The 13,390-nt window shown below is 44.5% G+C and overlaps 1 protein-coding gene across 1 annotated transcript; it reads left to right on the top strand.

The window, feature by feature from the left end:
* The first annotated feature begins 10,140 nt into the window (after positions 1–10,140).
* Positions 10,141–13,118, top strand: GJD2 (gap junction protein delta 2). Its single transcript, XM_028508148.2, has 2 exons — positions 10,141–10,737; positions 11,719–13,118. Exons 1-2 carry the CDS (start codon positions 10,667–10,669, stop codon positions 12,611–12,613), a joined length of 966 nt encoding a protein of 321 aa, XP_028363949.1. The 5' UTR covers positions 10,141–10,666; the 3' UTR covers positions 12,614–13,118.
* Positions 13,119–13,390: the final 272 nt, after the last annotated feature.

Genomic DNA, 13,390 nt, shown 5'->3' with positions numbered 1-13,390 from the left:
TTTCCAGGCAGAGAGCAGCTATGTTTTATTTTGTACAACAAAGCTGATACAAGGAGAAGTTAAATAAGGGTGGGTGATGCTATCTATTGATCAGCATCCCAGCAGGGAATACATGACTTACCTGGGATTTTTGAATAAACTTTTAAAGAAACGTTCCATATCTATATGAGCAGGCTTAAGGGAACCACAATGAGAGACACTGAAGACACCCAAGGTCTAGCAACGGTGGGAAGCTATTACTATCCCAAGACTTGAAAGGTTAGGGAAACAAACAGAATTACCAGAGGTAAGCCGTAAGCTCTGGAAGCCATGGAAGAACCTGGAGTCAAGAAAAGATGCAACCAAAACTTCGCAAGGCAGGGAGGAATATGTGCCCTGACCTCTCACCCCTTCTACTCCCCAGTCTTCTGCCAGGGCCTCCCATTGACCAAACCCACATGCAAACCCGAAGTTGCCATCTGAAGAGATCGGCCGCCCAGGATATAGAGCAGGTCTGAGAGTCTGGAAGACAAACTGAATAGGAGAGGATTTGGGAGGAAATAATAAAGCCTATCATCAATATTTTGACTTCAAACATCTCTGGGGCATCCACGTGGAGATGCCCAATAGATTGTGTGTGCTACAGAATTCTAGAGCTCAGCAGAGAGTTCCAGGCTGCAGACATATCTTTGGGAGTCACATTCCAGTTGGATGGTGACAAAACTTGTCTACTCAAGGGTTGTTAGGGGGACTGGGTATGATGTCAGTGCTTTTAAAAGTGCCCTGCACTAATACGTATTTAGTGATCCTATGAGAGATTATATTAGTTCTTGCAGTTTTTTTGCATTTAACTAGCAGTAGCTTAGAGATTTCAGTAGCTGACAAGAGGTATAAAATTATATGGAAGAGTGCTCCATATAATTTTATATGTCCATAAGAAGTGGACAACCAAACTACACTCTATTTTCTCAACACAGACTGAATGTATTAAATCTCTCTGTGTCATATCCAGTACATATGTATATAAATTTCTTGGTTAGGTAATTTATTTTTCTCATACATGTCTCTTGGTGCTTTAAGAATTGTGTTAAATTATAAATGTAAAATATAATAATGCTATAAAATATAATTCCAAGGTTTTCTAAATGAAGTGATTCACATATTTTATGTACATAACACTAGGAATTAAATATTTTCTTCTGGGGAAAAAGAGTGCCCTGACAATGATAAGATACCAAGAAATGAAGCAAATATAGGTGGTGGTATTGCTGATGCTGTCATTGTAATGATATACTCCCTGGAAACACATTTTGAGTGAAGGGCGAACCTATACTGTATGACCTATGCATTCATCAAAAAAGGCTGTGTGGACTTCCATCCCATCCTGTCAGTACACACACATACACACACACACACACACACACACACACAGCAGTATAATAGCGACATATTTCAAAGTAGCTCCTCTTGTGACCCACTTGGAAGGTCACACGTGTGCATTGCAGCATGCTGCCCATGCACAGAGCACTTTAGGAGGTTACCCAGCTCTTGTTCTCTATTGCAGGGCTAGAAAATAGGTTTATAAATGTCCTCAGTGATGGCAAAGCCACACTTTGAAGGGGGGTTTGATTTTGTAAGTAGCCAAAAGTCACTGGGTATTAATGGGCAACACAAGGAATCCTTCTGACTTAAACACAAGAAGAAACCTGAACCCCAATTCACAGTTCCAAGAAACTACATGATGCAGGTACAAGTCATTTTTATATTTATCTTTTCAGTTCAGACTCATTAAAATATGTATTTCTCAGAAGACACTAATGAAAATAAATTGGTAATGAAGCTGACTGATACAACTTGTAGCAAAAGATAAGGTGTGATTTTTCAAGTAATGAGGATTTTCTTACATGCTAACAAGGGGCTCTGGACACAATTCCAAAAGACAAGCCTCAGAAACAGTTTATTATGGAATCAAATATGGAGTAAATTGACATTCCCCTAAGAAGACAGCTTTCATTGGTGTTCTGCTTCCCAAGATTTGTTTATGAACAGCAGCATTGATCTCCTTAGTCCAATTTGATAGCTGCACCATCTTTAAACAGTATCATTTAAAATGAATGGCCAAAATGTCAGGAAGTTTCCAAATACTAATGTCTTGACACATTCTTCCTCCTGCAAAGAACACCACCCTCCATCTAGACTTTGCTTTGGCCCCTGCTGAACTGTAGAACCCAGGCAAAACCTGGGTTTCTAAGACCAAAAAAAAAATAAGTGAGTAAATGCACAGGAACTCTGGCCTCCCTAATTGGAGTGCCCATCTTTACTGTTTCTTTGAAATTGCTAGGTACCAAGGAGCTGCCTAACCCAAAAGACTCTGCTTAATTAGATCCCTTCCCCTTCCGGCTTTTCCAGCCTTGTCTCAAACCCTCCCCTGTACTCTGTGGACAGCATGTGGAGACCTCACTGTTCTCCATGCTCGACTTTCTCCCAGCCCAGGGCCTGTTCACTGCTTGCTGTTCCTGCAGCCCAGACTGTTCCTCTTCCACCCCTTTCACCTCTTCCTTTCCATCTCAGCTAAAGAATGCTTTTACCCTTGACCGTTCTCCACATAGGAGGCCAGCCCCTCCCTGCCCCATTCTATACTCAGGGCTGCATATGTCAGAACTATCCATTGGTAGAACTATTTACTGGTAGCACTTATCACAGTTTTTAAAATTACACATTAGCATTTGCAGTTATTTGATTAATCAGTATGTCTCTCCTACCAGATTTACACTCCATGAGATCAGGGACCATAATGTTGTGCTCACTACTGTATCCTTGGGGCACAGAGTAGGTAATAAATCTGTTTTTGGACAAACAAATAAATGAAAGGGCCAAGAATATATGTGTGCAAAGATCAAATGTTAATGGGTTGGTGGGATTTGGTTGTAGTGGCACATGCATATACACACAGTAGATACACATATACATTTACTGATTTTTTAATGTATACTGTAGGAAGATAAAAAGAGTTATAAAGAGTGAATACCATGCTATTCATCCATTCATCCATCTTTTATTCACTGTTGTTCATTCAGATGCCACGAGATGGAAAAACTTTTTATTTGAAGAGTTGGCACTACAATTTCCCTTAGTAGGAACGACAACACAAAAGACTGTGGTAAGTATTTAGGTCAATAAGTGGGTCCCCTTCCCCCCCTTCCCTAACTCTACCAAGCAATGGCAGAAAAATACAGTCTAGGCATGTGGCTTTCTGACCTGTTACAGAGATGAAATTTAGAGAAACTAGAGAAAAAGTGACTAGTTCAGTCCTCTTTTATCCTACTTGTCATAATTTGTTTATTAATATGAACTACATGATAGATACTTTATAATGGAGAACACTAACAACTGTCTGACATTGGAAAGTACGCTTGTGACAAAAATATCTACGTTATAGATATTGGGCAGTAAAATGAAAACTTTATTGTAAACGGCAACACTTTCAGATTATACTCTTATCATATTGGAAGACCGTTCCACCTCTGCACGAAATAGAAAGAATAAATTAATTATTGACATCATGACAGAAACAGTGATGCTAGAGAACAAAAAACATGGACTGTTCTTCTTGTGCTCTGATGTAATCGGATGCAATCATTTCATTAATACACACATGGCCCTGTAATAGGAATACAGAGGACCAGATGGCCAGGAGTGGACTCAGATGAAATGAGATGGGTGTTTGCAGTTTAGCAACTAACTACTTAGCCTGCGTGGATTATACTAAGTACCTACAGAACCATAGAACACATTTTCAGAATGAAATTCTGTCTTTGTGTCTAGAAACACTAGCCCAGCAAGAGGAGAAAGCTTGTTTTACTAGACTCCAGTAGGCAGAGCTGTTGTGCCTAAGTAGTAGATGGTAAGTATTATTGTACTCAACACTGACTGCATATTGGCATCACCTGGAGAGTTTTTAAAAGGAATACCAACACCGGGGCTCACTTCCAGAAATGCTAATTTAATTGGTCTGGGATATAACCAAGAGTTGAGGTTTTTCGAAGCTTCCCAGGTGATTCTAAAGTGCAGTAAAATTTAATAACCACTGTGTTAATGTGATTCCTATATTTCCACAAGTAAAACAACTTTATGGATCAGTAAAAAAAAAAAGTAAATGCTTGTGTGCTGTGATTTGGGAGGGCTCAGAACAACCGTTGTCCCCAAATAGCTATTTTTTTCTTGTAGTGTTTGGAAAACTACCTAGAAAAATTCATTTCTTTGAATGAGGGCTTTGAAACTTAAATGAGGATAATTCCTCTGAGAAGGATAATACATTAAGTGGTTATCAGTTATTAACACCCTGGTGTGCTTGTTTATCAGATTACTTTTCTCTGTGGTGGTGGGGTAGGGCACAGGGGTGGGGGAAGCAAAATGGTGGGAGCTCAAAGGTCAGTGGGATGTGGATTCAAGGCAAGTTTCAGGCATGGGGGATTTGACCAAGAAAGGCTATGGTCAGGATAGAAGGCTGAGTTTATATCAGAAAGAGAAATTCAGCATAAGGGTTCTGAAGGTCAAAGGCTGTAAGTCTGATCAAATGGGCAAGTTAAAGTCAGTACTCTTGACATACCTTTGGCTGACTATCAAAATGCTGTAGCAAGGTACATGAACATGTTGTGAGTAACGAGGGAGTAGTAACCCCTTTCCACTCTCATCTCAGCAGCTCCAGAAACAAGAGCTTCTGCATACCAGACTTGACGTTGGTGCCCCAGAATGATCAGAAGGCAGAAGGCAGGTAAGTTGGTAGGAACTGGGAAGTCACAAGAGCCTCTGGGCTGAGTAATACCTGAGCCTCCAGATTCCTGACAAAAACAGGAATTTATTGAATTTCAGGAAGTGAAGATACCAGGCAACCAAGCAGGAGAATCAGTGTATGATTATGAAAGTAAGAAAGAATCTTCAAAATAAACTCATCTTAGAGAAGGTTCCTTTGGAGACGAATATCAATTCTACATAATTTTCGTGATGATAGATGTGAAGCAACAGACTGAATCCAACTTTAGCAGCACTTTTTGATGTGGAAGAAGTACGTGTGGGAACTAACAGATATTCTCTGAGTTTAACAATTCTGCCAAACGCAGGTCCTACCCATGTGCATTTCCCCTGCAATTTCCTCATCTCTTTTATACAGACTGGAAATGCACTCAGCAGGAAGCCCAGCTTTATCCAGTGTGGCTGGAATTCTGGCTGGACAGGGACAATGAATGGGTGCCCAGACCCCAGGCAGACTCTTCTGAATGACTTTTGAATAGCGTTGACTTAAAAGAAATCTCTTCCTGCAGGTTTAATGAGTGCCCCCTGGGAAGCTCCTGATGTGAATGGGAATCAGGACTTGACAAAAAACATAAAAGATTATGTGTCAGCAGGGCTTATTTGATTCTTAATGAAGTGTTAATTTATTTGCTGTGATTTCACACATCTGCCTTGGCCACAATGCCATATTACATTTGTTAATCCCTGTGCTATTATTACACATAGGTATATTCTCTACAAACATGGTGGGAGGGAAAAGAGGAGTTTGTACATATGATTTTTTAAAGGGACACATAGCCTTTTATTCAAAGAATTAGCAGGCAGAAAATGTTAGATTGCCCACTATTTGGAATCACACTCTCTTGGGACTAAGACAGAGTTTGGCATTTGGGTTCATAAGACTACTGAAGTTTTGAAGGTAGCAGACTCAATGGAGTCCCAGGCCACACAGCAAGCCGCCATATTTAGTTAGGGCTACTTAAGATTAGTAGTTTGGACAGCTTGACTCCCATAGGAAATATTACTCTGCAAATTTTTTTTTCTGGACAGCAAAAACAAAAGTGTTTCCCCTAAACACTTGAGCTGGGGCTTAATAGGGGAGGAAATAAAAAAGAAAAAAAGAGAGAAATGACTTTGCTGCAAAGAGGCAGAGATTTCATTTGCCACTTTGTTCTTATAAGTCTCATAAGACAGATTGGGTTTGGTCCGTCAGGAGACAATTTGATGGTTTCATTAGGAAGCAGATGTATGTAGGCCACTGGGAGAGATAAAGCTCAGTTAATCCTCCCTGTTTGTGAATGAAATGTGAAGAACTTTAACACAGAGACCAGTCCCAAACTGAATCCTCATCCCTCTGGAGCCACATGAATCCCAAGAGGCTACACACGCTGGCACTTACTGGAGCTTTTGTATCCAAGGCTGTGACCAGCTTTTCGAGTCTGCCTCTGCCTCTGCCTCTCTGATGCTACAGCCCAAGCCTTGCTCAGCAACATTCTCTAGGTTAGCTCAGCAGGTTTGGAAACCACAGTGAGTGAGGAGCAGCATAAAGTGAAAGCAGGAGGCTAGTGGTTAGCAAGAAGGCTTTGTAGTGAGGGGTCCAGGCAAGTAAGTATGTAGGGACTTTTACTTGGCAAAGGGAAACCTCTTTCTCCTCTTGGCTTGCATGAACTTATTAGGTCATGCGGGAGCCAGGACCCACCTCTATTTAGGGAACATGCAGCTTTTCCAAGTTGAGGGGGATGGAGAGCCAGAGCTGCTATCCTACTCTTCCAGTAAATTTAAGATTCCACAACACTAAAGACACTATGGAAAGCACCGTGATGTATAAGCATGCCCCCTGCTCCCCAGGAATATGTGGTCGAGGAGAGGAGAGGACAGCATATTCACTTTCATTCTTATACTTTATACAAAGTTCCTGAAGGGGGGGAGGGTCATTTATTGAATATTTGAAGGTGCAAAGCTAATAGGTTCACCTAGGAATCTGAGGTTAAGAGAGTATGAGACTCTAAACACATATAAAGATAAGACCTAAACCAGATACACCTATGTAGTAACCATTGTAACTCTCCATTCCCTCTTTGTATTAGAGTATTCAACTGTACCCTTTGCTATGTGCCTTTACAGTTTTTCCCACTAGATGCAAGGGTACCCCCTTCACTATTAGTGAAAACCACTGTTTGGTGAGACATGGCTTTACAAAGCCAACAACCCAGTTATTACTTCCCTTTAGATACTTGCAGGTGGCTACACCCTCATGATCCAACCCACCCTAATTTCCCTTTCCTTCCTCAAGGGCTACATTTTCCATCTTTTAAAAATTATTTGATGCTTAGGAGCATTTGAGATCCTGCTCCCTGGCATATGTCATCAGTTTGGTTCAAATAAACTCTTAAAAAAATATTTGGTCCTATTTAAGAGCCTCTAAGACTCTTAAATAGCTTTTTCCATAACTACTTGTCTGATTTCAGGCAAGCCACCTAATTTGGGGTTCAATTTTAACATCTCTGAAACAGGACGAATCGGATTTCCTGATTTCTAGGATCCCTTCCTGCCCTAATACTCACAGAAGCAAAAGTTCTCAACCCCTTATTGTTATCAGAATCACTGAAAAGAACTTAATAAAAATGTAGGTACTTAAAGCACACTTCCATAGATTTTAATTTAGCAGGTTTTTGGGCAGGAGCCCAGCACCTGTATTTTTAGTGAGCACCCCCAGATGGTCTAATATTTATCCTATAAGTTCCATTGTTTTCCATCCAAAACAATTGCATTAATAGAGTAAAATGAGTTTTAAGTAAGAGCTAAAGAAAAGAATTTCCCAGGTGACTTGAATGGGGATCTTGGATCAGAGGGGACTTGAGTCAGTAAGAATCTAGCTGGATGAGATAATACCCTGAGGACACTCAGAGAAGCCCAGCTCCACGTAGAGCCCAGAACCTTTTCATCTTTAATGTGGTGCCATCAGGGCAAGTTATTAATTGAAAGTGGCACTGACTGGGCTCAAAAAGGAAATGCGACATCGTAAGTGTAAAACAACTTAAAAGTGACTTTTAAAAATGAAAACAGGCCCTGGCTGGCGTAGCTCAGTGGACTGAGCGCGGGCTGTGAACCAAAGTGTCACAGGTTCAATTCCCAGTCAGGTGACATGCCTGGGTTGCAGGCCATGACCCCCAGCAACCACACATTGAGGTCTCTCTCTCTCTCTCTCTCTATCTCCCTCCCTTCCCTCTCTAAAAAAATAAATAAATAAAATCTTAAAAAATATATATATAAAAAATGAAAACAGCTCATTGTTTTCAATGTGTGGTGGGGATAATAAAGATTTTACCTAAAAAAGATGAGTTCTGTATATAGGTGCTTTTGTGTGTATATACACATGTATTCCATATACATGTGTTCATATGTTGAATCTATATGATATATTAGAGTATAATTCACAATAATGAACTAATAATAATCAACAAGGTAGTTATAGCCTAGTGCCTGAAAATCGTATTGTAAGAATATTTAAGATGTATGTGCTGCAGTCTGTGGTCTTAGGATATCATCTGTACAAGTTTGGAAAAGCTACATGTGTAGAACATAATGATTTTTGAGTTGTGCAGCCTATTTTCAGACATTTAAAGATGTTAAACAGATTTCCTGTGGGACTTTCTCACACATTTACTCCCTGTCTGAGATCGCTTTCTCCAAAGTGTCTGCCGGAGAAGAGGGAACACAGGGAGCCAGAGCCTAAGGGAGCAGGGGGTGGGGAGTCAGAAAACACACCAACTCTGAGTTGGGAGATCACCATTCCATCTGGAAACAGACTGGATAATAGATTACCCATCCATCTCTGTTTTTGCACCTCCTCCCTGCCCTGCAGGAAGTAAAAAGTGCCTGCAATAGCCCTAATGTTCCATTTACGCCTATACCTTTCTCCACTCTTCACGGACTCTTTTACTTCTTGGCAGTGAAAAGCTGCTTCCTTGGGGTAAAGGTGTCAGGCCTAGGAGAGATCTCACCAATCCCTCACTGATCTCAACGAAGCTTGGGTTGTGCCTTTAAACTCTGCATTTCATGCAGACGTGCATTGTGAGTGGACTGAAGCCTGTGCCACGTACCCTTCTTCCCAGGCCCCAGGCCAGCAGCTACTCAACCACCCCGGGGGCTCTTGAACTGAAGGCTCATCATGGTGTGGCTTATGTAATACTCCTATGTGCTTTTATCACTCTGGATAATTAAGACTCCTTTATATTCCTACAGTGAGTTAGCAACCCTTTCACAGTTGTATTTTTAAAAGGGTGACAACCACTTACCCATTGTGCTTTGGTACATTTATATGGAATACTCCCAACTACTGTGTCTCCTAACACTGACCCCTGAGCTAATTAGCAGTCTAGTGTGATTGTTTCAGTTTTCTAGAGACCAATTAAACAGTCGCTCTAGACAGAACTCACAACAACAAAAAAAAGGAAATGTAAAAACAGAAACCAGGCTCTGCTGCTTGAGGAGAGAAAGCCAAGACAGGAGAGAGGGCGCAAGTGGCCAGTGGAGTGAGATTGTGATCGGCTCTGATTCTGCTAGTATTGAATAGAATACTGAGCCTCCTTGAATTCAGATTCGACTACAGTTTACCTGAGAAGCACCCCCTCCTCCCATTAGTAAAAAAAATAAACAAATAATTAAACGCGCGCGCGCGCGCGCACACACACACACACACACACACACACACACACAACATCAGAGACGGTTAATCACAACCACACAATGGCTCACACTAGGCACACCTTAAGTACGAATAGTGCCCAGACCCCCATCCTCAGAGGCAGCTTCACACCTGCATTTCAGCTTCAGCCTACAGGGACTCTCGTCAAGCTTCCCTCACCCCTGCATCGAATCCACGGAGGCATTAAGCCACAGGCTCACTCTGAGCCACGCAGTCTTCTCCAAGGGAGATTTAGAAACGTCCTCTTGTCGCCTCCACTCTCCTTCCCTAGCCAACATCTCTATTTAGAGAGGGAATTTCAGTTGTATCCCCGAAAACAAAAAAGCAAAAGGTGAGGGCCGCACGTAGAGAGAAGCTAAACTACCTACTCACGCCCCTCTCCACTCACCCATGCATCTGCTCCTGGCTCCGCCTTCTCCTGCAGGGAGCTGGTGGTCAGGTGAGGTTACCTGGGCTCCCGCATAAGCCCCGAGGGGCGGTACGATCCTTCTCTCGAAGTTGCCCCACTCCCCGCCGGGCCCCCTGGACTCTTTCCCCCTCCGCCCCTGCGCTTGTCCCCTGCCCCTCGGGCTTCAGCGCGCAGCAACAGCCGCGCTCAGCGCTCGGCTCCCCTCCGCGGACCTGGCATGACGCAGGCGGAGACTACTTAAGGGCGGATTAGAGGCGGCGGCCGCGGATTCCCGAACCCTGCAGCCAGCTCTGCGCGCTCCGCCCCAGCCTCGCAGGTGGCAGCGCGGCAGCGCTCAGTGCCGGCCGAAGTGCCAGCCACCCCGGCTGGTGTCCAGACCCTTCCGGCCCCCAACCCCTGGGTTGAGTGGTGCCCAGAGACCCCTCTCGGGCGAGCGAGAGAGCTCGCGGACCTGCACGCTGCCACCCCCGCCCCTGCCCCTGGCCCGAGCACCGGTGGGATCGAGACCTGCCCCCGGGACGGCTCGAGAGGTTGTGCCGGCTCTCCGGACTGCGCCAGCTGCCCCATCAATCGGGGCGCGCTTGAATCTCTATCCCCATTTGCCCTTTTTAAGTACAATAAAAGGGAAAGGGGATTCGTGGATTTTTGAAACATTTGTTTGCTTCTTTAATCGCGGGGCAATTTGCTCCGAGCCGGGAGGTGCGGCCCGGGGAGGGGCCAGGAGCCAGAACGTGCCCGGTACTGCCCAGCCTTTGTCTGCTGCCTCCGGATGCACAGCGATGGGGGAATGGACCATCTTGGAGAGGCTGCTGGAAGCCGCGGTGCAGCAGCACTCCACTATGATCGGGAGGTAAGGGCGCCGAGCTGGCCGTCGGGCGGCCCCTAGGAGTCCCTTCTTGCGTCCAGACCGAGCCCCAGCAGCCCCCAGTCCATTCTCTGCCCCTGCCCATCGTCCTCAGCCCATGCGTCTGTGTTCCCGGCACTGAGGGATTACTTGATGCCCAGTGCTGGCCCCCTCCTTCAGCTACTCCTGCTCACTGTCCCCATCCCCTCCACATGAAGCACCACCAGGGGTGAGGGGGAATTCACTCTTCTCCGAACGAAAAATTAGTTGTTGGCTTAGTCATTGTCCCCCCACTCTCCGGAGTCAGAGCCAATCTCCATCGGTTCCCTAAATAGAATCTACAAGGAAAGCAGGATTGTATTTGGACAGAGAAGGGCAAATGGGAAGATGGATTTGCTCTTCAGAGCAGATGTATCTTTCCCCAACAAACATTTATTAAGCTAAACTGATTTGCCTGTTAAAACAGCGTAGGAAACCCACGCACTCAATTAACAATTTCATATATGTAATATATATATCCATGTATATATATTCATAAATATCTATTTATGTAAAGCATTAGGTTCAATATTCAACTGAAGATAAACATCCAGTTGGTGTACTTACATACACACTCTGTGTAGACTTTGAAACATACTGTGTTCAGATATTCCGTGTGCATTTGCCATATCCAGAGTGAAGGTTTGTTTTGTGCATTTTTACATTCCATATATACTGATGAAATCTATCTGTTGCAAATGTAACATGTCCAGTGTATGGAGACCTACATATCTGAGGTCCCTGAAATATGAAGTGCTGCCAGCACCTAGCAGATAGGGAAAAGGCAAAGGTTTCTTAAGATTCCCAGTTCAGTACCACTCAGGTGTGGACAGCTCCCCAGTCAAAGCACTGGTGTAAACACCAGAGCGGGTGAAGGAGGAGCAGGGGTTTCCTAAGTCAGGGATTCAGCCCATGAGAACCTCTCTCCCTTCCTCTCCCCCTGCTCAGGATCCTGTTGACTGTGGTGGTGATCTTCCGGATCCTCATTGTGGCCATTGTGGGGGAGACAGTGTACGATGATGAGCAGACCATGTTTGTGTGCAACACCCTGCAGCCCGGCTGTAACCAGGCCTGTTATGACCGCGCCTTCCCCATCTCCCACATTCGTTACTGGGTCTTCCAGATCATAATGGTGTGTACCCCCAGTCTCTGCTTCATCACCTACTCTGTGCACCAGTCTGCCAAGCAGCGAGAACGCCGCTACTCTACCGTCTTCCTGGCCCTGGACAGAGACCCCCCTGAGTCCATGGGGGGTCCTGGAGGAACTGGGGGTGGGGGCAGTGGTGGTGGAAAACGAGAAGATAAGAAGTTGCAAAATGCTATCCTCAATGGGGTGCTGCAGAACACAGAAAACACCAGCAAGGAGACAGAGCCAGATTGCTTAGAGGTTAAGGAACTGACCCCACACCCATCAGGGCTGCGCACTGCCACGCGATCCAAGCTTCGAAGGCAGGAAGGCATCTCTCGCTTCTATATTATCCAAGTGGTGTTCCGAAATGCCCTGGAGATTGGGTTTCTCGTGGGTCAATACTTTCTCTATGGCTTCAGCGTCCCAGGGTTGTATGAGTGTGACCGTTACCCCTGCATCAAGGAGGTGGAGTGTTATGTGTCTCGGCCTACTGAGAAGACCGTCTTTCTAGTGTTCATGTTTGCTGTTAGTGGCATCTGTGTTGTGCTCAATCTGGCTGAACTCAACCACTTGGGATGGCGCAAGATCAAGCTGGCTGTACGAGGGGCCCAGGCCAAGAGAAAGTCAGTCTATGAGATCCGCAACAAGGACCTGCCGAGGGTCAGTGTTCCCAACTTTGGCAGGACTCAGTCCAGTGACTCTGCTTATGTTTGAGGGGGCAGGTTTTGGGGAGGCCCAGGGGGTGACATGCAGCCCCGAGGCAGACAACTGCTCAGGAATGGCTATACCTGTCCTCATTTATGCGACTCTCAACATTGAGATACAGAATAAAGGTGGCTAAGAGAAGCTCTCGCATCAATGGGAGAAGAGAGAAAGTAGAACATTACTACATGTCACACCTCTGGCTTCACAGAAGCAGTTGGGTAGAGTGATGAGATGGATGAGTTAGACTTCTTCAGGACCTTTTATTTTATGGCCCAGTGTGATCTTGATAAGAGTGGCCTTGCACAGTTGCCAAGTAGGACTTAGCTCTGCTGAGCTCTGTATCCTGGTGAATGGTATGAGTCAAATACTTCATTGGTACAAAATGTATGACTTAGCTCAGCATATCCCTACATCCTGGGCTGCAAGACGAACATCCTTGAGACATCCTTCATGTACCTCCCCTATCAGCATGCCCCTTTTCCCCAACCCAGGATAGCATGCCAGCTTTTTTTTTCTGAATCTGGCCTTCCAGTAGACCCAATATGGTTTATCTGCAAGCTACAGAGGATTACTTGGGGTGGTTTTTGGAGAACAGTCATGGCAAAGGTTTGCATTAGAGCCCCATATGACTGGCCCTTGGTCATTATGAAAACCTTAGGAATGTCTCAATATTTCCAATTTTCTAACTCAACTACACTGGTGCTGTTTATTAGGGACAGGGTTTGGGTGGGAGGGAGGGAATTGCAATATGCAACTATAACACTTGTGTGAGCTGATTGTTGCACT

This window comes from Phyllostomus discolor, chromosome 1 (genome assembly GCF_004126475.2).
Source record: "Phyllostomus discolor isolate MPI-MPIP mPhyDis1 chromosome 1, mPhyDis1.pri.v3, whole genome shotgun sequence".
In the NCBI taxonomy this organism is placed as follows: domain Eukaryota; kingdom Metazoa; phylum Chordata; class Mammalia; order Chiroptera; family Phyllostomidae; genus Phyllostomus; species Phyllostomus discolor.
This window is presented reverse-complemented; position numbering and strand designations above follow the sequence as displayed.

Excerpts from the sequence above, each read along its gene's own strand:
- GJD2 (XM_028508148.2), top strand. The coding sequence starts at position 10,667 with ATGGGGGAATGGACCATCTTGGAGAGGCTGCTGGAAGCCGCGGTGCAG. Across the intron at positions 10,738-11,718 it reads CACTCCACTATGATCGGGAG|GATCCTGTTGACTGTGGTGG; the intron begins GTAAGGGCGCCG and ends CCCCCTGCTCAG.